General features: G+C 39.8%; 1 protein-coding gene across 1 annotated transcript in view; it reads left to right on the plus strand.

Moving 5' to 3' along the window:
• FRMD4A (FERM domain containing 4A) overlaps positions 1–24,746 on the plus strand; it is a 292,241-nt gene that overhangs the window by 237,728 nt on the left and 29,767 nt on the right. Inside the window, exons 15-16 of the mRNA XM_036761667.1 lie at positions 15,253–15,386; positions 20,761–20,883. Coding sequence (XP_036617562.1) covers positions 15,253–15,386; positions 20,761–20,883 — 257 coding nt within the window. The remainder of the gene's footprint in view (positions 1–15,252; positions 15,387–20,760; positions 20,884–24,746) is intronic.

The raw sequence follows: 24,746 nt of genomic DNA on the forward strand, positions 1-24,746 counted from the left end.
AGTTGTCATAATTACTGGATTCCTGTTCTGAGTCCCAAAATTCATCTTTTGGTCAACCACAAACCTGTGTTTGCTTCATTTCCTTCTTCAGCATCATGGAACTGAAGTTATTTTTTCCTAAATGTCTAGAGAGCGGGAGGGGCCCTCCACTTCACATTGCAAAAAACTTGAGATCCTCACATCAAAGCCACAGGATTCCAGGGAGAACCCATTTCTTCTACCTCTAGTTGTCACCATGTGTGGAATCTCCGGCTAAGTAGCAGAGGGTGGGTCAAAAGCTAACAGCTGTGTTTGTCTTTTGGAAACAAAATATGAGGGTCTATTGAACAGACAGTGCTGAAAGCTAGATCAAGTCAGCACCCACATTCCTATCAGCACACAGCCAGTCTCTGTATCTAGTCCCCTCTTAGCCAGCCCTGTTCATTTTTCAACTTTGGATGAGTGGGCATATCACCATGCTTTTATGTCCAGTTCAAGATCTCTAAGTACTTTCTGAACATGGTCATGTGGTGACAGGTTCTTCATCTCCACTCTAAAGCTAGACAAATTAAGAGATTTCGTGTCTTGATGAAGATCACAGTGTAGACCTTCGGCAGAGCTGAGAATAGCTCCCAAATGTTTAATACATACACAATCTTAGCTGGTCCCGTCCCTGAAGTCTCCTGCATAGCCTTTCTTTAGAATGATAGCAATGTCTATAACAGTGATCCTAGTGCTCTTTATGCTGGGAACGTAAACCCACAGTCTCTAGAGGCTCAAATGGAGAACAGTTCACCGTCAGAAACAGCCTCTGATTTTTTTAAAATAATATTGCTCCTTCTTAAATAGGAAGCAGTTCATTTATATTGTAGCAATCACATTGACATTATTCATAAGGCTGGAAGAACGGAATAACCATATGTTGAATAATAATAATAACAACCAATATTTACAAAGCACTTAAAGGTTAAGCACTTTATATAAATTGCCTCAGGTTATGTAGATTGCCTCTTGAATTGAATGGAATGAAAAAATAAGTTTTAAAAAAAAAGTTCTTTTGGTTTTGCTCATTTGCGGGTGAGGGGAGAGGATTGGGATTGCTCCACAGACCTTCCTTTGAAACTTACAATCTTAGAGAATTTGCCTGGAGTCTTGTTGCTATGTCATTTTCCAGTCCTGAAAGACTCTTCGTGACCCTATTCGGAATTTTTTTTTTGTCATAAATACTGGAGTGGTTTGCCATTTCCTTCTCCAGCTCATTTTATGGAGGAGGAAACTGAAGCCAACAGGATTAAGTGACTTGGCTAGGGTCACACAGCTACTAAGGCCAGACTTGAACTCAGGAAGATGAGTCTTCCTGACTCCAGGTCCAGGGCTCTATCCACTGCACCACCGATCTACCCTCAATGCCTGGGGGCATTTTAATTAACTTGCCTATGGTTACAAAACCTGTACTTGAGACTGTACTTGAACCCATATCTTTCTGATTCTTAAGGCAAGTCTTCTAGCCTCCTCTACATTGTGCTCTCCCTGTATGCTTTGCATTTAATTTTTTTTTTTAATTCAGAGACATGAAAGAGGTTTACAAATGCATAATGGTTTAAACTTAGTTGCCTTTAGTTCTATCCGAGGACTTCTCCTTCTCCCTACAACTCTGCTGTACTCAATGAGCAAGAATTTTTTGAAGGAAGAAAGGACTGAGGAGTGGATTATGCACCAGACTGGTATCAGAGGTAACTGGACCAGGTGGCATGTCAAGCCTTTCCCACTGATGCAAGTCAGAGCCTGAAAAGAGATTTCAGATACACTGATAATAGGCAGCTTTAGAAGTTTCCTGAGGTTAGACCAATGAGAAGTTGGAGGATTAGCCACCAAACAGGAAACTTATCATCAGACGCCAAACAATGAGAGCTTCTTTAAATAATAATAATAATAATGAGAAACAGCTTCAGACACCATAGATCTTATCACCAGTAAGATGGGTGCTGCTGATTGCGATTCTTTTTTTCAGTAGCTGTCAGCAGCCTTGGTCTTGCCTTATACTGGAAGAGGACAGGACTCTATGTATGAAGTTAATGATAATTCCACTTCTTATGGACCCTTTCTCATCCCCTTTCCCCTACAGTGGGATACATGCTCTTTGTCTTCAGAAATCCTGCAGCTCAATTCCTTTCTCTCCAACCTCTTCCTCCTTTTCTTGGCATTGTTAATCCCATAGCCTTCTACTCAACTGTTGACTGACACATCCTATCCTGGTCCTTCCTAATGCTTCTGATAAACCCATATTCAACTTAGTACATGATCCTCATCCATAAAGGGAGGAGGGGAAGTTAGATCATATCTGTGGTTCCTTCTAACCCTAATGATCTATGACTTTGTGTTTTCTTTCTCATCTACTGGCATATGCTAGAAACAAAGATATCTTACTGGGAAAAATTAAATGGAGGGGGAAAAAGGCTAAATCATTTGAAGGATGGTGCTCCTCTGAACTCTTTCAAGGCTATAGTGGTAGAACCAGATACCTGATGAGAGATCTGCTATACCTCCTTGTTGGTCTCATCTAGTAAGATCTCCATATAAATGTTATGACTACCTAGTGAGAGAATCATGGCCAGTGTTCAAAGGGTCATAGGTTTGGATCAAGTTATTTAAACTTGGTAATTACCAAGCCCTCATTTCATAGATGAGTAACTGAAGCCCAGAAAGTTTAGATAATCTGCTCAGGGTCACCCAGGTAGCAAATAGAGGAGCTGGGATTCAAACTTATGTCCTCTTATTCCCATCTAATGTCCTTTCCTATGTACTTCTACCGTGCCACTATGTAGGGGGTAAAGGAACCTCACTTCCTACACCTAGAGATTTACCCCACATGTGTGAAACAAGATCCTTGCAGGTTTTGCTGCACCAACGGTTTAAGGCTAGTGTTGGGCAGTCCATAGACCCAGTCTGGTCAGGAATCTCTTTGACCATCAGAAAGGACATTCGGCAGAGCACACACCTGACCAGTCACGCCTCCAAAGAATCTTCTGGTCTCTTACTATGGGCACGAGGCAGGACCTCTTCAGTTTTCTTTGATGGAGAATTCTCCCAAGAATGTGCCAATATGGACCCAAATCCTGTATTTCCACGGCACTAAATCTCACATCATGTTCTTCGTGTGCAGTTCCTATTGAACTCATTGAGTAGCCAACAAGTGCCATGAACTAAGGAAAGCAAGAAGGCAGAAATCACTTTCCCATATTTTCCTCCTCCTATTAGCCTGTTTTCACCAAATGGTTATAGTTCTGTACTCCTTATTTTTGCTTCAGGGAACTGAGTTTCACAGGCACAGATGAAGTTTAGGTACGCAGCCATGAATACTGACTAATAACTGAGTCTTGAATGATTAATGTATATTCAGGGTAAATAAAGTATGATTATTCCTTTTATGAAAATGTAAAATATTTTCAATTCTAAAATGTTTTGCTTAAAATGGTGAAGAGGGAGAATGAGGATAGATTTGAATCATAATATATATGCTTAGGTCCTGAATACAAAGCTCTACACTTCCCTTTATAGTTGAACACATACTGCCTTGTAAGTAGATCGTATTCCCTTGGGAGGGCAGAGGTATTTTAGGGTTTATTCTGAACATCGTTTAGGGAATTTGCCATAGCTGAGGACTCTTTGGTTGAGTGGGAGTCGGGGTAAAAAGAGTATGTGTGGTTTTTTCCTTTTCTTTTAAGCTATTTAAAGAAAATGCCATAAAATGACCAAGAAAATGCCAATGTTCCTGGAGGGATTTTGTGGGTTTCAATACCAGCATGTAAGCAAGTAGAATTATATCTATTTTCTACTTGCTATCATAATATCTATTTTTAAAGAATTAGAACAGTGTGACTGATGGTGGTGTCTTGAATGAAAATATAGGCGCATAAACCATTCATTTTCTACATTCCCCCTTACTCCAGAGGCAATTTTTGCTTGGGGATACAGTTGTGGGACAGGATTTAAGAGGTTTTGTTTTTTTTTTTCTTCCCAGTTCTGCCTTTAATTTGCTTTGGGACTCTAGACAAGTCAGTGAACCATTGTCAGCTACTCTCTATAAAATGCCATAGTCATTTCAGAGAGAGAGAGAGAACTAGAGAAAGAGAAAATGAGAGAGAGAGAACTAGAGAAAGAAAATGAGAGAAAGAACAAGAGAAGGAGAAAAGGAGAGAGGGAAAGGTATAGAAATAGGAATTAGATATTGTAGTTATAAGATTGTGACTGAATCACTTCCATCACAAGCAGCAGGAATATCAGTTGCTGAAGAACGTGTACCTTTGGCCTTGACATCTTGGAGAAAGTATGTCATGCAAAGTTGAACCTAGCTTTGGCTGGGTTCACTATAGATTCATCATCCTGCTGTTTGCACATTCTTATTCTCTTAACGTTAACACTTCCTCCTATTGTTGGAAAGTTTATTAATAACTATTATAACAATGAGACCTCCACAGAATCCTGCTCTGAAACCATAGATATGACCCTAGGGTCTCAAAAGCTATTTGCACAAAGTATAAGCCCCAACAGTTTCTAACACACTAGAAAAGTATATTTTGTGCCTACTTTCCCATCTTAACATATATCTTCATTCACATACAAATGATACACATATGTATCAAATCATTTGTGAAAATATAATAAGGAAACAAGTAACATTTCACAGACTATTTTCTCTAGCAGACCACATCTTTACCATTATACACCTAATGGAAAGATGCATAGAACACAAGATTCTCCTTTATTTTTTTTTAATTGAAATCTGAATCAAGAGAACACACCACAGTTTTAAAGGTTTTCCCCAAGGAGCAAGGAGTTCCTTGATAAAGGTAACCACAGATGACTTTGTTCACTGTCAAATAAGACATTACACAGAGAGATGTAATTGCCAAGGGTGCTTCTAACTCAACGAGGATGTTTTATGCTAGATCCAAATTGAAGAGGTATACCCTGTAGGGTGCCAAGTCCTCTATCTAGTCCTATTTCCTCAGTTGCATTGATCACATTAAGCACCCAGAACAGTATAGTATCATTGATGTCTGTGATTATTCAAGAGATCAGTCTAACAGTCTATGTTAAAAAAACAAAAACTAAAGGTATAAAAATGCCTGTTATCCTGACCACCTCAGTAGTTCTCAGTCTTCTCATTGGTATAAATAGGTACAGCAACATGTTGTACTCTCTAGATTATCTCCCCAATTCACACTCCCATTCCCAGTTCCCTGGGAATAAGGACAGCTTCCTTACATTCAACTCATCCTATGGGTCTATACACCTAAAAGCGGAGCTCACAAGCTTTAACTGATATATTTACTTTCAATAGTCAACAAAAAACACAATTAGCTCAAAATGAAGGCATTTATGAAGTGGCATCAGTCAGTCAACAGGTATTTATTAAACACCTAGTAAGTGCCAGGCACTGTGCTAAGTGCCGAGGATACAAAGAGAGGCAAAAGATGGTCCCTGCTTTCAAGGAGCTCTGAGTCTGATGGAACAATAGGCTCAGAACGTTTCCTCCATAAACCAGGGTCACACTTTCCCACAAGTATGCACAGGATCGGTAGGAAGAGTACACATATGCTTAGAATACAGTAGTTGAAAGGCATACACTTGGAGAACATATGTGAACGACTTCTAGCACTGCACATTCCCAATGTCTTTTGCCTCCTGTTGGTGTCCTACTACTGTTCTTTCTGGGCACAGAGTCTATACTAGTATGCCATTTAACTATACTCTCTGCAGCTCAACTCCTAAAGATCAGGCTGGATCTCTTGTCTACTTACATAATTCACTCCTAAGAACTTGCTTTGACTCCTTCTATAGTGTCTGCTACTGAGTGAGAAGTTCCACTTCAAGATGCTATGGCTTACATGGGTGAGGAAATGGAAGAAGAGAGAAATTCTTTTCCCAGGAAAGGAACCATTTCCTCTCAAGACCTTGGTTCTTATTTCTGCTGCCAGGGTCACACCTCAGAACTGTCTCTTGCCTTAACTACTTTCTAGAGACAGTGTCTGTCTTTTAAAGAAGTGACTGACCTTTTGCCAATTAGTGGCTAGCTTCTCTCTAATTCTGTCAATTTTTATCAGAGACCTTGAAACCTCACCAAGAGGTAAGAGTATTAACCCTCTATGCATTTCTTTTAAGATTGTAAGAACTTAATCTCTGTTACCTGTCCCTTACCTTGTGTGATTTCATTAACTTGACCAAAGGGAAAAATCAATTGACCAGAGATGTCTTGATCAAAAAACCCTTCCCCAGCCTTTGCCCCTTCCACCCTCCACCATACTACACTAACTACCTGTACTATTTTGCAAGTTTCATATGAACATTAAATGAAATAATGTATGTAATATATTTTGTAAACCCATGTAAAGGCCCACCATTCCTGTTAATCCTCTGAGGAGCATTTATATTTTAAAAGAGAACAATGTCAAGACCATGGTAGATACAAAGGAATGTTGATCATTCAGCAATCATTTATTAAGCGCTGACATTGCGCTAGGCACTGGAATGCAAAAATAAAAATCCAACTCTGTTCCGGTACCATTTTTGAAAGGAAGCTCAAAAAGCTTATTTTAGAGGTGGGAAGGAGAAAAATACACTTAGAAAATAAATACAAAATTTATAGAAAGTAGATACAAAATATTTCCAAGGGACAGGCATTACTGATTGGAGGAATCATGAGCTTCCTTTCAAAAATGGTATTTGAACAGAGTTTTTTTGAGGGGTGGGGAGAACAAAACAACCAATTACTAGGTATTCTATAAGGCAGAGATGAGGGAAGAGTGTATTCCAGGCATGGGGGAGAGTCTGTACAGTCATAAAATCATAATGATGGGAGATGAAACATCATATATAAACAACAGCAGTTAAGCCTGTTCTACTAGAATGTAGAGTTCACGAAGGTGATTAATATGAAAAATATGGAAAAGTAAGCTAGAGTCAGATTTTGAAGGACTTCAAAAGCCAAACAGAAGAATTTTCATTTTATCTTCAAGACAAAAGGGAGGAGACATGAGAGCTTCTTGTGCAAGGGAGTGACATGGTCAGGCTTATGTCTTCAGAAGATTATTTTGGCAGATATATGGAAAGGGGAGAGACTGGTTGCAAGAAACCCAGTAAGGAAGTTGTTATAGTCCAGGTGAGAGGTGATGGGAGCCTGAACTAGGGTCATATTCATGTAAGTGGAGAGAAGGAAAAGGATGGAAGATATATTGTGCAGGTAGAATTGAGTGCATTTGGCACCTCATTAGATATGAAAGATGCACTAGGGAAGTTAAGGTAAGTCCAAGGTTACAAAATGACTGGAAAGATGGTAATGTCCTTAAGGAAAGTAGACAAGCTAGGAAGAAGGGCAGGTTGGAGCTGAGGTGGGGTAGGATAATGAGTTATCTTTTGCATATGTTGAATTGAACTTGAATATGGGCCTTCCAGTTAGAGATGCCTGATTGGCAGTTGGTAATATGGGACAGACAGAGAGAGGAGAAACAAAGAGAGACAGAGAGACAGACAGAGAGAGGAAGGGAAGGAGGGAGGGAGGAGGAGGAAGAGAGACAGAGAGAGGGAGGGAAGGAGGGAAGGAAGGGGAAAGATAGACAGACAGACATGTCTGGGAGTCATCTGAATAGGAATGATAATTGAACCCATGGAAATTAGCCAGTACACCAAGAGAGGGAGAGTAGAGAAAGAAGAAAAGTGGTCCTGGGACAGATCCCTGGGGTACACTTTTGCAGAAGGAGTAAGACATGGCTGATGATCTAGTAAAGGAGTCTGAGAAAGAACGGTCAGAAAAGTAGAAGAATCAGAAGAGATTAGTGTCATGAAAATTCAGGGAAAAGAGGATCTGGGAGGAGGTGGTATAGTATAAGAAAAAGCTTGAAAGGTGGGGTATCCTTCTTTGCCAGATCAAAGAATCTAACTTTATTCACTGGGCCATAAATAGGGAGGCATGGAAGGGTTTTTAGCAAAGAAAAGATATAATCATATCCATACATTCAAAAGATAAATATGGTAGCTGGTTGAAATGTTGAAGAGGTGAGACAGTAGAAACAAGAAGATCTGTTAAATTATTTCTACCACCCATCCTCTAGAGTAGATACTACTGAGTCACAGATTGTCCAGAAGAAAAAACAAACCTTATATTACTCAGCCTGTGTATCAACACAAGGTATGTTTGTTTTTCCAAGACTTTCCCTTTTTGCTATACATTTATGTAAGCTTTCACACTAAAGAAATTTAGGAACCCAATGGAGAATTTTCTAGGCATGACTTAGAATAGCCCAACATAGACAATACTCTTGTTAAAGGCCCCATTTAATGCTTAGAGATAAAGTACCTTCAGAAAAGCCATGTTTAGATTCCGTATGTTATGTTTGATCAGCTCATATTGCCTTTGAGTTCACCATCATGAACGGAATAAATAATTTATGAATTTCGAATGGGAAATTAGTGTCCACTTCTTTTTTTCTATAAAAGAAATTCAGTCTTTTAAAAATGTTTTTTCTTAATAATTACACCATCAAGTATATGCCAAAACTTTCCCCCACACCATCGATCTACTATAAGTCTACTTTTCTAATACTTATTTACCAAAGACCTAAGCAAGCAGATGGCCATTTCCTTCCTTGCCTTTCAGACAACAGATTTCTTTCTTCTTGAGTTTGTTTAGCTTTTCCCCATTGCATTCATAGAGAGAAGCATTCCTCCTCTATGTTCAAATCGCTGATCCAATCAGCAGTGTTTCATCAAATAGATGAGCAGAAGTTCCTGGTGATCAACAATCTTCTCCTCCAGGATGCATGCTCATATCCTGTGCTGAGTAACTCAGCAGCTTTGGAAAGATAGGAGCAAATTTTCTGTCCTCGTTGAATGAGGATATCCTTCTATTTGTTCTACGGGCCAGGAAGAGAGCTGTTGTTTGTGCTTGCTGGCGTTCCTTTAACATCCGGACCCAGTGAATCAGACTGCCCACTGGTGTGATGGCTGCACTCACTGGACTTCCCCGGCTGAAGATCGACAGAACAACAGCTTTGGGGGCAGTTCTGTCTGGAAGATAGGTGAACTAGTTGAGTTCTTTTCTCATTCCACAGCTATGTGTGTCATGGGTACCATTCGTAATGACTGTCCAGTTTTGGGTAAGTTGTTTTACTACCCTCTAACCATATCTATAAATAAATTGACCGATTTGAGATCAATTTTTTAACATGATCCAATTTTCATTTTCCTTGAAATCATTTTGATCAGTTATCAATCCAATTTGATTATTATGGTAACTGAAAGCGCAGATTAATTTTTTTGATCTGGTGCCTTTCAAATCAAATTCACAAATATTTATTGAAAACTCACTGTGTGTAAGACACTGTGCTTTCATCAGAGTCATTACCTCAGACTCAGTTTCACTAACTTTCAGATAGGTAACACATTACAGGGATGAAAACTGGGTATAACATTAAAGTCTCGATTTTCAAAGACATTAATCCATTGTCATTATCAACAAAGATTTCTCTTCCTCTGGATTTTCATAAAACACTGCATATTTAGCATTTATTATATGCTCCCTGATAATGATATTTATTATGGTGCACTAGAAGAGCACGGTGAATAAGGTGCTGAACTTGGAATCAGAAAGACCTACCCCTGACCCTTACTAGTCACGTGACTGGGCAGGTCACTCAAACTCCGTGTATTTGAGGCAGATCTACCAAGTCATAGATGAGTTGCCTGTCTCTTGCTTTAGTTCATTTTCCTTTTATGGATGTGTCCTGTGACTTACCTACCAAATTATACATGGGTTGAATATATACTGGCTTGGACTGTTTTCTCTTTACACATTTATTTTGAGACTCTCCAGATGGTTATAAGCTCCTTGAAGACAGGTGCCATATTTTATGTGTTTTTTTAATATCTCATATCATACATACAATAATTTATACATAGGGATTACTTATTAATACTTGACTAATAGACCATTCCTATTGTTTGGTTTCTTTTCTTGTACTTTCCTTTAGCCTTTATTTCTGATTATACTATTCTCCCTCTTCCCCCAGGGATCTTCAATAATAACTCTCTCTCTGTCTCTCTCTCTCTCTCTCTCTCACACACACACACACACACACACACACACATGCATGCACGCACGCACGCGCGCGCACACACACACACGCCATAGCCTATTGAATAGAAACCAAAGTCTTTAGCATGATCTTCCATAATCTGTATCCAAACTACATTTCCAACTTTATCCCCACTTCTTCATGCATTCTAAACTCCAGCCAAACTATGCTCACTACTAATCCCCTGAAAATATCCTTTACTCTGTGTCCTCCATGCCTTTGCTCTGCCTACAGTATTGAAATTCTGCTCATCATTCAAGGCCCAATTCCAACGCTGTGTTCTTTATATAGCTTCCCACGAGCCACCAAATTGAAGTAATCTCTCTTTTCCGCTGTGTTTCCATTGCAGTTTGTACATCTCCTAGGGTATCTGTTTCTCTAGATTCTGTCTATTGTCAGTGTATATCTATAGTCTCCTATCTTTCCTACTCAATGGTAAGCTCCTACATGACGGGGTCTGTGTCATATTCATGTCTGTAACACACACTATTCCTCATCCGTAGTAAATGCTCAATAAAATGCTTGTTGAATTGAGTTGGAATTTTTGACTCCCTGGTACTTTCGACAGCTTCCCCACTAAGGTCGGAAAGAGTCAATCAGGCATTTATTAGGTGTTTACTATGAGCTAGGCATCGTACAAAGAAATAGGGACACAAAAGAGGGGGTTGGGAATAAAAAGAGGGTACTTAAATTAGGACATATGACTAACAACAGGATTCATGGAAAAGGGGAATTAAAGTTATAGGTTAAAATGATGTTGTGCCATCATTTGAAGATTCCATTTTTCCATACTTTCCTTGTCCCACGTTGGCATGGACTCCCAAGTGTTGACTATACATGAGTGCAAGGTTTCGGTTTTTTAGGTAGTTTGGCAAAGCCCAGTGGGCAAAAAGGATTACAACACGAAAAGCGACATGAAGCAGATAGGTCTTAATCATGCTGCATTGTCAAAGGAAACAGCCACAGCTAAGACTGATGGGACATAGAACAGACCACTTCACCCTTAGTTGAAACGATTCCCAAGGACCTAAGGGTTATTTTCCTTAAGAGGTAATAGTACTAGTGAATGCTTGAATATTTGTACATCTTTTTGCTTTCTTGTTGAGGTTCCTATACTTAGGGAAGCAGGACAAGGGCCAGTAAATGTGGCTTGGTAAAATGTTCTATTTCTTTGCATCATATAGTGATGTTTCTAATTTTTGCTTAGTAAGAGAGAAGAAACTTTGCAGTTTCAGTTATTTGAACATCTGTAGAATTATCTTTAATTTTTTTTTAATTTTTCTCCAATTACAATGTAAAACAATTTTTAACATTTGTTTTTTTTTTAATTTTGAGTTCCAGATTCTCTCCCTCCCTTCCTCCCCTCATTGAGAAGGCAAGCAATTTACTATAGGTTATACATGAGCAGTCATGAAAAACATTCCCAGAATATATATAGAATTATAAGAAGCAATATAGGTGTGGTGAGAAGAATGTTGGACATGAAATCAGAAGGGATTTGAGCACTAGAAAGTCCTGACTGTGACATTTACTGGCTGAGTGACCATAAGTAAGTCCTTTATCCTCTCAGTCTATTTTCTTCTCTGAAAAATGGGAAATAACAGATTTAGAGCTAAAAGTAAGCCTAAAAGTCTTCAAGTTGAACATTTTACAGATAAGGAAACTGAGGATGAGAGAGGTTAACAGACTCTTCTCTATTAAGTTCAGCACCTACATCACAGTCTCCTCCATCCTAACATCTTCCATCTTCAAAAACCTAGCCACCCAGATCTTTAACTCTTCATTTTCCATAATCTGTCTCTGTTGTATTTCAGTAATGCACAGCAGTGCACTGGACCTCTCCCCACCCCCACACTTCAGCACCTCTCCAGCTCCTCCCAAACCCAAAAACAAGAAACCCTGGAAAAAAGAGCCAGAAACTCAAGGAGTTTCATGAGACTTCCACTGCACCCACACTGTCTTTCTTTGGCACATGTATTCTTGGCACTTGGTACGGTTGAGTTGCAAAGTAATAACAATTTAATTAGTGTTAATTAAGCATTTCAGCCTTTGGCAAGTGGTGCTGACCAATTCTCAAGTCTTCTCATAGCAGAGACTAGAATGAATGGTCTATCATTATCATCCTAAGATTATACACCAACCTGAGCCTAATATTGTTTGATTTATGTTAGTTTTAAACAAACATTAAGTTCACATTTACCTTAAGAAATCTTCATTCTCCATTAAGAGGTTGGTCATAGAGTGAAAAAAGAGATGAATTTCCTTTGGAGTCAATATTACTTTAATCTTCTTTGGTTTGAATCTCTTAGTCTCTTTTGTTTGGGGTTTATAAAAAATGAGTACCTAGAAGCATTCTGAATATTATATTATATTCTTAAATGATGATGTAGAGAACATAATCATTAAATTTTCCAGGGTCATCAACTTTGATTGGTAACTATTACCTTAGAAAACTAAATTAAGATACAAGATGACCTGACCAAATTGAGGAATTAGACAGACATACACAAGATGAAATACAGTGCAGTGCTATTAGATACAACATAATTAACTTAGGGAGGAAGAAAAACCAGTACTAAATCAAGATGGCTGGCTTTTTTACAAGCATCCTCATCCCTTTCCTCCCCACCCTGCCCAAGATACATACGTCTCCAGAATAGTGCTCGTGGGTCAAATGCAAGAAAACTTCAGAACAAAAACAGACTGTCATAGCAGCATACATCAACATGAACATATGTCAGGGGAATCACAAGGCAACCATTTTCCATTAGTTGGTCAAGTTTCCATAAGAGAGCTGTATTCTGTCTGGGGACATGGAGTCGAAGCATGATTGAAAAAACCTAAAAATAATCCAGAAGAGAGGAAAAAATGAATGGTTACAACTTTGAGACACATCCTACAAGCAAAGACTAAAGAACATGAATTATTTACTCAAAGTGAATAAAACTAAGAAGGGATTTAATAACTCTCTTTGAGTATATGGCATTCACTATCAATTTATTCATCACGTGTTTATTAAGGGGCCATTATGTGCAAAGCATATGAAGGGCATCAAGGTGGCACCATAGCACATAGAGCACTGGGCCTAGAGCCAGGAAGACTCATCTTCTTGAGTTCAAATCTGGTCTCAGACAGTTACTAGCTGTGTGACCCTGAGCAAGTCATTTAACCCTGTTTGCCTCAGTTTCCTCATCTGTAAAATGATCTGGAGAAGGAAATGGCAAACCACTCCAGTATCCCTGCCAAGAAGACCCCAGATGGGGTCATGAAGAATCAGACACACCTAAAATAACTGAACAACAGCAACATATATAGAAGATACCATGACCATGAATCCGATTTCAGTCTAAACCGGGTATAAAAAGAATGAAATATGCCCAAATCACAGTGAGAGGCATTTAGGTGATGAATAAACTGCCTTAACCGTATGACTCAAGAGACACTGAAATTCATTACTGTTAGAAGAGGTAGAGTGTCAAGTGATTTTAAGTAGAAGAGCAGATGTATGTGTATGATTGGCTTGAGTACTGCAGTGCACAGAAGGGTTCTGATTCTGTGATTCTCTGTTTACTCTCTGAGCAAGCAGCATCAGAAATGATTCATGCTGGGAATGAGGACTGTCTTGCTCTTGAATGCAATCTTTACACTTTGTGTAAACACTGTGATCTTGACTTTGTGCTCCCGTTCATCACATATGCAGAATACTCACTATTTCTGGCATTGCTACTGACCAAAAGCATGGGAGGAAGATTATTTGTATGTGGAAAAGATTCTCATATCTGATTTATTCACCTGCCTTGGCAAATTCCACGATTTGCTTATATCAAACACATTCACACGTCTAAAAGCCATTCTGAAATATATTTTCTAATCCCTCCTGCTGTGAGTTCATTTTCCTCTTAAAAGGCAGGGTGCTATCAAGAAAAGAGTATTGGTTTTGAAGTCAGTAGACGTAGGTTTGCATCTTGCCTCTGTTTCTTCACCTCTGTGACCTTGGGCTCAATATCCCCATCTGTAGAAGTCAGGGCTGGCACAGTGTGCGATGACTGACTTTGATAGACTTAGCCCTTCTCAGCGATGTAAGGACCTAAAACAATTCCAAAAGACTCATGATGGAAAATGTCCACATCCCGAAAAAGAAATGTGGAGTCTGAATGCATATCTGAGCAGGCTATTTTCTTTTTTTGTTTTGTTTTGTTTTATGTTTTTCTTTCTCATGGTTACTCCCATACATAACATGCCTTATGTGAAAATATGTTTAATATGAATGCATATGTAGAGCCTATATCAGATTGCAGGCCATCTTGGGGAGGGGGAGAGGAGGAAGGGGGAGAAAATTTAAAACGTATGGAAGCAAATGTTGAAAACTAAAAATAAATTAACTGAATTTAAAAAAAGAGGAGCTGGAAAGAAACATCACTAAAGTCCCTTCCATCTTGAAATCTGTGATCCTTTCAAACTCAAAATTCTTTGAACCTTCCATTTTCATATTGGAAACATTTAAAAATATGTATGGTGATAACTGGGGCAGCTAGGTAGGTGTGACACGGTGGGTAGAGTGAGCCTGGAGTCAGAAAGTCATAAGGAAAGTTCAGATCCAGCCTCAGACACTTACTAGACATTTGACCCCGGTCAAGTCCCTTAACCTCTGTTTGCCTCAGTTTCCTCATCTGTAAAATAGGGCTAATAACAGTCCCTACCTCACAGGGTTGTTGTGAGAATCAAATGAGACAATAATTGTGAAGCACTCAGCACCGTGCCTGACGCATATATTAGCACTATATAAGTGTTAGCATTATCATTATATGTCACTTGAACTTTTTCTGATGTTGCCTTAGCTCTATTAGTTCCACTGAAATTTGATGATGAGGCTATTTGGTGCATGGCACCTCTAAGGAAAAATAAACTTGCCAGAATGATTAAGTCTTCCACCTGTTCTGCCGCCTGGCTACAAATGCAGCTGAGCACGGAGATCTCACTCAACACGAATCCAAGCCTTGCCGCACCTGTTTCATTTCATGGTCTCTCACTTGCTAGGATTTATCCCATAGCCTCGGCAGAGGCTCCAGTGAAATTCATGAGTATTCCAGATGTGTATCCCATTGTCAGCCAGCCTAGTAACGCCAATGTTTATTGATAGGTTCCCAGGAGTCGGACAGCTCTCAGTCTGCCAAGAAGGACATGCTGGCTGCGCTGAAATCTAGGCAGGAAGCTCTGGAGGAGACACTCCGCCAGCGACTGGAGGAGCTGAAGAAACTGTGTCTTCGAGAAGCGGTAGGCGATGGGAATCTTGCAGCCTTGGAAAACTGTGTTGTGCATGAACGTGTATCCAGAAACACATTCAGAGGGGGAAATGGTGGGAGTAGTGGGAAGGACATAAGCAGGAGTGAAAATCCTCTAGAGACACTCATATAGCCTTTATTGAAAAATTGCCGGAAGTTAATGCACCACACCAAGATTTGCTGTATTTGTTGCTTGCTAAATCTTGACTAGTACAATTCTTGAAAGTGCAATGAATGGATGGCTTCTGCCAAGGCTTTGTGACTGCCTGAATATGATATTGTTATGGTTTGTTTTGGTCTTAAAACAGGATAAAGTTCAAAGTTGACTTAATAAGTCGTATTTCCTATTGAAAGGGTGGGTTGGGGGTGAAAGGGGAGATCAGTGTTTTCACTTGATGCATAAATCCCCTTAGCTTCCTGGGGCTCGAGTTTTGTTAATTCTTTCTTTCTTTCTTTCTTTCTTTCCTTTCTTTCATCTTTCCTTCCTTCCTTCTTTCCTTTATTCCTTTTGTCCTTCCTTCCTTCCTTTCTTCCTTTCTCTTTCCTTCTTTCTTCCTTTCTTTTTTCTTTCTTCATTGCTTTCTTCCTTTTCTCTCCTCCCTTCCTTTCTTTTCTTCCTTCTTTCCTTCATTTCTTCCTTCCTTCCTTTTTTTTTCTGGAAAGAGCACCGGACTTGGATTCAGAAGACTTGGGTTGGAATCCCAGCTCTGCTACTTACTAGATGTGTGACCTTGGGCAAGTCACTTAACTTCCCTGAGCCCCAGCCTCCTCATCTGTAAAATGGGGATGCTAATACTTGCACTACCTACCTCACAGGGTTGTTGTGAAGAAAGCATTTTGTAAATCCTAAAGCCTATACATGTGAAGTATTGTCCTCCTTCCTTCCTTTCTTTCTTTCCTTCTTTCAATGAAGTTTGTCCACTGCTGTTATTTTTAATTAACAGAGCAGTATTTATCCAAGCCAATTGTGCACACTCATCATTTCACAGCTCATTGGGATTTGGAGCCTGCTACAGCCCCTTGCCAGTGCTTCTGCATGCCCACCTCTGCCTCATCTGCCATTTCATGACTATTTCTGAGCATTTCTATAGATGTCATTTGGAAATACAAAGTATATGATATATGTGGGGAGGGAGAGAGAAAAGGGTGTATGTGAATGGTCTGTATGTGTGCATGTGTTTTATGTGTGTGCGCCGCTAAGAGATTGTCCCACGTTATGAGGGGTAAACAGTCCAAACTGGAAAGCACAAATGAGATTTCAGCCTTGATTGAAAGATGTGCTTCCCTGCCCCCCCCCCCGAATAATAATGGCTTACAGCAGGAAAAATGAGACAAGGGGCCATAGACTGAGATCATATTACATTTTTCCTTTGCTTAATTATGGTCTGGATTGATTTAAACTGGAGTCTGCACAAAGCAGGACCATATTAACACAAATCCACTTCAAATCTTAGGAAAGCACAGGGCATGGCCACAGATGTTCTATGTGATAGTGTAAATATCAGGAAACATTTTTATAAAGTATATACTTAAAGTATTTTTTAAGCTTACTGGTTCTCTATGTGTCTTTAATAAATGGATCTTAAAGCCTTGTTTTGTATTTGAAACTTTCTAATACAGCAATACCTTCCAACTCGGCAAAAATCAGGAGCTCTTAGAATTGGTTCATGACCCACATCATGATGATGACGATACTGTGACCTCACACTTGTACAGCATTTCAGTTTACAAAACACTTCCTTCCACTTCCATTATCTCACGTGTTATAATGTAACAGACCTTTGCACCTACTGTATACAGGGCACTGTGCTTGATTCAGTGGAAGATGTACATTTTAGTTTTTATGTGAAATTGTTTATGTATTTTTTCAAATCGCGGGTAAAAACAATTTTTAACATTGGTTTTTCAAAAAATTTTGAGTTCCAAATTCCCTCCCATAATAGTCTCTAGGGAGATAGAAATTTTAAAGGATAGTCTTTGCCCTCATAGAATTTACAGTATTTAATAAGGAACCAAGATACCAATACAGATGTCTAGAATATATCGAACAATATTACATGGTAACTACATTGGACGTTAATGTCAACTGGAAGGAAAAATATTATTTTGAGAATTAAATTTTTTTCTGCAACAAGAGGATAAAGTGTAACACCATGATTTTTTTAAAGGATTCAAATATATTTTGATATGTAGTAGAGGAATGGTAGAATTTAAAACAAGGCAGAATGGTCTCTATTATGACAAACCCCAAGAGAACCAGCACAAATGATAGTTTTCATGGAGGAGGAAACCAAGTCTCTGTGAGGTTAAATGCCATGCAGGTAATAAGTGGTGCTGTCTGGACTTGAATCCAGGTCCCTCAATTCCAGGTCAGACATTCCCTCCCATCACCACCCTTCCACCCAATCCCAGCTTCCTGTAAATTTGACACTAAGAAATTGAATAAAGAAGAAAAAAAATAACGTAACAGCAAAAGATATGCAGTAAGGTGGAAGGAGCTGGGGCAGCTAGGTGGCGCAGTGAGTAGAGCACCAGCCCTGGAGTCAGGAGGACCTGAGTTCAAGTACCACCTCAAACACTTGACACACTTACTAGCTGTGTGACCTTGGACAAGTCACTTAACCCCAATTGCCCTGCCTTCTCCCTCCAAAAAAAAAAAAGATGGCTACAGCCATGGTTATCCCTCCACCCCCACCCCATCCCATCTCCCATTCTCAGCACTAGTCTACTAAATTCATTGTTTCATTTTTATTTGCAAAAGCCTCCCTTTCACCAGTGGTATTCTTTTGTTTCTCTATAAAACGCATATTTTATATTCCACTCAGAATATCAAGAATAGCTATGATTTCCTTCATGAACTATGTAGCCATAAAGAGAGCGAATGAGAAAGTGCAGCCTGGGAAAGCTATCCACAGCATTGTTATCAAATCACGCTTTCTTTTTGATTACTTAATAATTTATTCAGATTCAATTTCTGGACACTACAGACCTTGACTCTAAAAAGTGATTTTAAGCCCAACAGTAGTCCCCCTTTTTTCCAATTTGTATTTTCTGTTGATACCATATGTGCTTTTGCATTATGGGTTAGTGATAGTTTGAATAATTTTTATTTTTCTCCCTGGATGTTTCAAGCCAAAATGAAAGAAAAAAATCTCTAAATTAGAGTATGGTCTTAACACTTCAAGGTATTATGTTAGTCATAGGCAGGATCTCAAGGCAGTAGTAAAACATTCTGTGGTATGAGCAGAGGCATAAACATAAGCTATTTGAAAGACATCGGAACTATACCTTCCTTTAAAAAAGGGAAGCAGAGAAGGAACAGAGTGCTGTGTGTCAAAATAGTTGGCTATTGTACTTTACAGCTGGGGCTGCTAGGTGGTGCCAAACTGTACAACACACCTGGCCTGGAGGCAGGAAGACTCATCTTCCTGAGTTCAAATCTGACCTCAGAACATTACTAGCTGTGTGACACTGGGCAAGTCATTTAACCCTGTTTGCCTCAGTTCTCTCACCTGTAAGATGAGCTGGAGAAGGAAATGGAAAAACCCTCTGGTATCTTTGCCAAGAAAACCCCAAATGGGGTCATGACGTCAGATATGACTGAAATGACTCGGCAACACCAACAACAAAATTGTACTCAACAGTGTTTGCACTGAATAAAACAGTGGGGGCTTATTAAACAGTGACCTGAAAAGAGGGAAGGCTATTAGGCTGCCTCAGCGTAGGAGAGTACCTGTAGCCTGACCATTTGGAGTCTTTCTGCCCTTTTGATGCTTTCAAGACATTTTTAGATACATACACATTACAAAGAAATTAAAAGAAGTTTATCACTCATGTCAATAGCATTTCTAATTTCTATTCATATTTTCATGAGGTTGCATAGTGTACTCACTGGATGGAAGCTGGCAGCCTTGGGTTCAGGTCTCACCTCCAACACATCCTGTGTGACCCTGGGCAAATCCCATAATCTCTTAGTGCCCTAGGAAACTCTAAGCCTAGAAGTAGTAGCTCTGCATTGGTAGAAGAAGTTTCAATTCTCCAGTTTCCTATCCCTATATAAATGGGTGTTGAGTTATTTTTTCATGTCTGACTCTTTGTGACCCTATCTGGGGTCTTCCTTCCTTCCTTCCTTCCTTCCTTCCCTCCATCCCTCCCTCCCTTCCGCAATGGGGTTAAGTGATTTGCCCAGGGTCACACAGCTGGTAAGTGTCTGAGGTCAGATTTGAACTCAGGTCCTCCTGACTCCAGCACTTGGGAGTTTCTTAGCAAAGATGCTGGCGTGGTTTGCCATTTCCTTCTCAAGCTCAGTAGATGAGGAAACTGAGACAAACAGGCTTGAATGACTTGCCCAGGGTCACAAAGCTAGTAAGTGTCTGAGGTTATATTTGAACTTAGATCTTCCTGACTGTAGGTCCAGCACTCTATTCACTGAGCTGCCTAGCTGCCCCCATTCAAATTCTCATTTGTGTGCAAACTAATTTCTTTTAAGCTCAGCTGATTTCTTTGGGGCTTTGACCATATGTATCCATCCTCCTGGGCACACTCAAGTTATCTATAAATTTACTGGTTGAGAGGTACCTTCCAACATATGATATAACTATTATTTATTGTAAACGAACTTTTATGGAATTTTAAGCTTACAGGATCGGGAAAACAGGTTCAGTTTACAGAACCTAAAGCCATCACCTATATGGAATTTTCAGGCAGCAAATACAGTAGCCAACAACATCTTCTTGGCAAAGTCTCCTATAGTAGTTAAACTATACCAGACGTTTCATAAACTCTGATCAAGGGAGGAGAACCAAATTTAGGAGCTGTGACCTGAAGCATAAGAGAAATCAAGAAATCCCTACAAATGGCCTTGGAAGACAGGTTGAGGTGGGAAGGAGTTAAAAAGAAACCCTGAGAGGGAGAAGTTACGTAGAGCTCTAAAAGGGCTGAAAAACCCTGCCACTGTTACAAGGCCTATGAACCTTGATTTCCGCCCTCCCCCCAATCCCTCCCCCTACCATTTTCCAATTCAATCCATTAGGAATTTTTTTTTTCATGTAGGAACAGCTGCCCTCTGATTTTGTAATGGAAGCCACTGAAGAAATTAGTAACTTTACCGAAATTTATTTTGGAACTTATGATTCTACAATGCATCTTTCTTGTAAGGCACAGAATATTTGTATATATCTTAATTAAAATACAACTGTCCCATTAGGTATATCCATTAAAGTTAATTATTCTAAGATTATGCAATGAGAAGGGTGAGTGTATGTGTGCCTGTGTTTGTCTTACTATCTATATATGCAGATATATAGATGTAGAGATCTCCAACACATGCGCTTCTTGCCTCTACTAATGGTTTTTCATGTATACAGGAGCTTACAGGGAAACTGCCAAGAGAGTATCCCTTGGATCCAGGGGAGGAGCCGCCCATTGTCCGGAGAAGAATAGGTACTGCCTTCAAACTGGATGAACAGAAAATACTGCCCAAAGGAGAGGTGAGCCCTTTACTTTGGGTCCTTGGATTCACTAATGTTATCTGTATTTTTTCTGAACATTCATACTGTACAAAGGATGAACAACTGCTCATTATAATGTCCATATCCTCAATAATGATTCGTTCATTCCTACTTATGGCCAGAATTTCCCTCCCCCACCACTTATCCCTGGTTGGATAGAGTGTTGAGCCTGGAGTCAGAAGGACCTGAGTACAAATCCGACAGTTACTAGCTGTGTGACCTCGGGCAAGTCAATTAACCCTGTTAGCCTCAGTTTCCTCATCTTTAAAATGAACTGGAGAAGGAAATGACAAACCACTTCAGTATCTTTGCCAAGAAAACCCCAAATGGGGTCACAGAGATTTAGACACAACTGAAATGACTCAACAGCAATGATATTTCTTTTGTAGTATTTGCTGTTTTAATAAGCATTTTTATTTCCCTTAAAGTTATTTATTTAACATGATGGGTCAATGATGAATAACTAAACACCTGAGAATAAACTAATAGTTTATGTGATTTCTCAATGGTCCTCCTGCTAGATGGGATGAAGAAAGAGACCCAAGAAAAAGAAAGTGAAATAAAGCCTCATCTGCTAGTGATGAGCATCTAGGTGATGCAGTGGATAGAGCACCGGCCTGGAGTCAGGAAGACCTAAATTAAAAATCCAGCTTCAGACACTAGCTATGTGACCCTGGGCAAGTCACTTAACTCTGTTTGCCTCAGTTTTCTCATCTATAAAATGAGCTGGAGAAGGAAATGGCAGATCACTCCAGTATCTTTGCCAAGAAAACCCCAAATGGAGTTACAAAGAGTTGGCCATGATTAAAACAACTGAACAACAACAGGCTAAAACCTAGAAGGATATGTATTTGTTTATTTTTAAATATTTAAGGAAGTATTTTGAAGAAATCGTTTTTCATGCCTTCCAAATTTCTAGATTCATGGAGTACCAAAGTGTATTAGGGGGAGATAAAGATACAGCTCAGTATAAATTCAACTTTAGCGAGTCCGTTATGAAATCTGTTGCTAACCTCCATTTACAATAGCACCTGTAGAAACATGATTTCCTACAAAATGTATGAAAAAAGCCACATGCCTCCAAAATCACTAGCCAGGTAGAAATGATCAGCTTGGTACTGCTAGGGATTCTGGCCTAAAAGGATCTGATCCTGGTTTTGAAGTCTGGGGGCTACTGTCCTACATGCTAAAGGTTCATGAATCCTCACCTGATGGCAGTTCCTCAAACAATCTGTGTAACTGACTTTGGTTCTCAGGGTTCACTATGCTGGACAGATCCACCTTAGCTGGAAGGGTGGAGCAAGGAGGGCAGATGGGGCTACTATTGGGCAATTTTGCAGGGCAAGCGGACAATCACAGGGACCAGGGATAAATAAATAAGATGGGCATGGTGATTTTTTTTTTCAGATATCAATGATTCAACTCAAGGCATTTTAATGTGTCTGTAGCTCTTGAAATAGGAAAGAAGTTGAGCCATGCCTAAGTGACCATGATGGTTAGGGAACTTTGGAAAAAAAAACCCAACATACTTTAAAAAGATCGTTAAAGAGATTAACTTCAGTGTTTAGGCCTGGAAAATAATTTTTGTGAGGGGAGGGGTTGGGGAGGAGACTTGATTGTTGCTTTCAAATATTTGAAGGACCGTCACTAGGGAAGATGGATTAAACTTGTTTTATTTTGTCCCAGAGGTAAGAACTTGGATGAAATGGGTAGAAGTTGCAGACAGACTGATTCTGGATTACTATAAGGTGGGAAGGAGGGAAGCACCACTACTCAGAGCTGTCCTGAAATGGAGTAGTCTGTTTCATAAGGTTGTGAATTCTCCATCACAGAACATCTTTAAATAGATGACTTGTCTGGTTATTCTTCAATATGTCTTAGAAGGAATTCTGGATCAGTTAATAGTTAGATTAGATGACCTTTGAGGGGCCTCCCAACCCTAAGACTCTGTGACTTCTAAATACTAGAGTTCCTACTGGGGTTGCCTGGAAGGCTATGGTTTGGGGTTGGCTAAGAAATATAGCACTCTTTGAATTTTAAAGTGAAAGGGGATGTTAGATACCCTCATTTTAGTCCAACATATAAAAATAGCTTCTGATTGTATGTGGTCTTGTTGACTGAGTACCAGAGCTCTTAAAAAGGAAGGCCTTCCTTAATAAGCCCCCTTTCCTCTCCTCTCAGCATCTTAACCCCACTACTAGGTTCCTCCTTCATCAGCAAAGATGGCCTCTTCTTTCTTCGTCAGGTCTTGCGATTCCATTGGTAAGGAAATGACCACCCCTTCTGTAACTTTAAGAGCCTGGGACACTGGGAAGTCAAGGAATTTAAAACCCAGGCCTTCCAGACTCTGAGGCCAGCTCTCTCTCCACTGCCCAGGCTGTCCTTCCTCTGTTTCTTTTACTTTTCATTAATTAAAAAGGTTTTTTTTTTTATGCTGACTGGCTTTCTTCAAAGGTCTTACACTCTAGAACAGGAAGAATTTCCTCCCCCGTCTCCCTCCCACTACCTTTTCAGTCTGACTCCTTCAGATTTCTAAACCAAATGTAGTTTTCCTTCCATTCCTTCCTCTGGGCTGTCAACTGTACACACAGGGAGTTCAGCCTTGTGTTTTTCTTACTTTAATAGGGAGTGTTTGTTCTGGGCTGTCTCTCCCACAAATCCCTGGGTCAGTGTCCTGAACCATGGCTATCATAACAGCCCCGAAGCAGCTGTGAGGTGGAGTCAAAACTCACAGAACAGTCATTGTCTCTGGTGACTTGTTTGTTTCAAGACATCAGAGTGTGTCGGTTTTCGTTTTCTTCTCCCCTGGATGGAACAAATCTGGCGAGCTGCTCAATACATTGGAGAGAGCCTTAGCAATTGGTCATCTCCTAAGAAATTTAATTTCCCTCTTCCTCTCCACTCCTGCTCTCCTGCTTCCAGTTTCCCTCCTCCTCCAGTTTAACACAGTTTAAAGTAAATAAAACCAAGCCGATGTGTTGCCCTTGATGGAGGCTTCAGGCAGCTGGCCAGGTGGGTTGTAACAGGAAGCACACATATTGGATTCAGCTGTTGAATAAGAAAGTCTGCTCATTGCAGAAAACACTAACATTTATTTTCTGCACCGCTGCTATTAATGAAGACTTCGCACTGTGGAGTCTTGGACAGAACGGGGTCTCAGAGGTGGTTTCCTGAGTTTGGGAGTTTTCCTTGGGAAGGGGGTTAACAGAAAAGATGGATGAAGGGATTCCATTTTCCCTGTATGAGCACACACATATCTGTGAAGTGCCTGTATAGCAATGTAAGGTTTGCACATGTGATTTAGCTCCCATTATTTTCTCTAGAGGGTTCCACATGAGCCTGCACAAAAGGAAGCAATGACTGGCATAGGGCAGTGATTTCCAAAAGAGCTTAGTGTGTGCATGGTCACCAGACAATCTCTGTGCAGGCTAAAGTCTAGCTCTAGGCTGTCCAACCCCCCCCCCCCCAAAAGTGTATGTGTGTTTGGGAGGAGGAGGAGGAGTTGGGAAGTATTGTAAATCCCTAATCCACCTTCTTGCCCTGACCAAAAGTAGAGGTGGGAAGAATTCCAGGGGACCCAGGATGAACAAAAGAATGATGAAACAAAGGTGCAGATTTTTTTGTATGTCCAATGCAGAAACTGTTTTTGCTCAACTATGTATATTTGTTACAAGGGTTTTGTTTTTCTTTTTTTTTTTCATCGAGGGTAAGAGGAGGTGGAAGAGGAAAAAATGTATTTTGTTAATTAAAAAAAGATAAAATACATTTTCTTAAATTTAAAGAAAAATAAGGAAAAAAATTAAAGAAAAATAATAAGAACTCAGAGATATACAGAAAGGAAG

This window comes from Trichosurus vulpecula, chromosome 5, assembly GCF_011100635.1.
Source record: "Trichosurus vulpecula isolate mTriVul1 chromosome 5, mTriVul1.pri, whole genome shotgun sequence".
NCBI classification, from domain to species: domain Eukaryota; kingdom Metazoa; phylum Chordata; class Mammalia; order Diprotodontia; family Phalangeridae; genus Trichosurus; species Trichosurus vulpecula.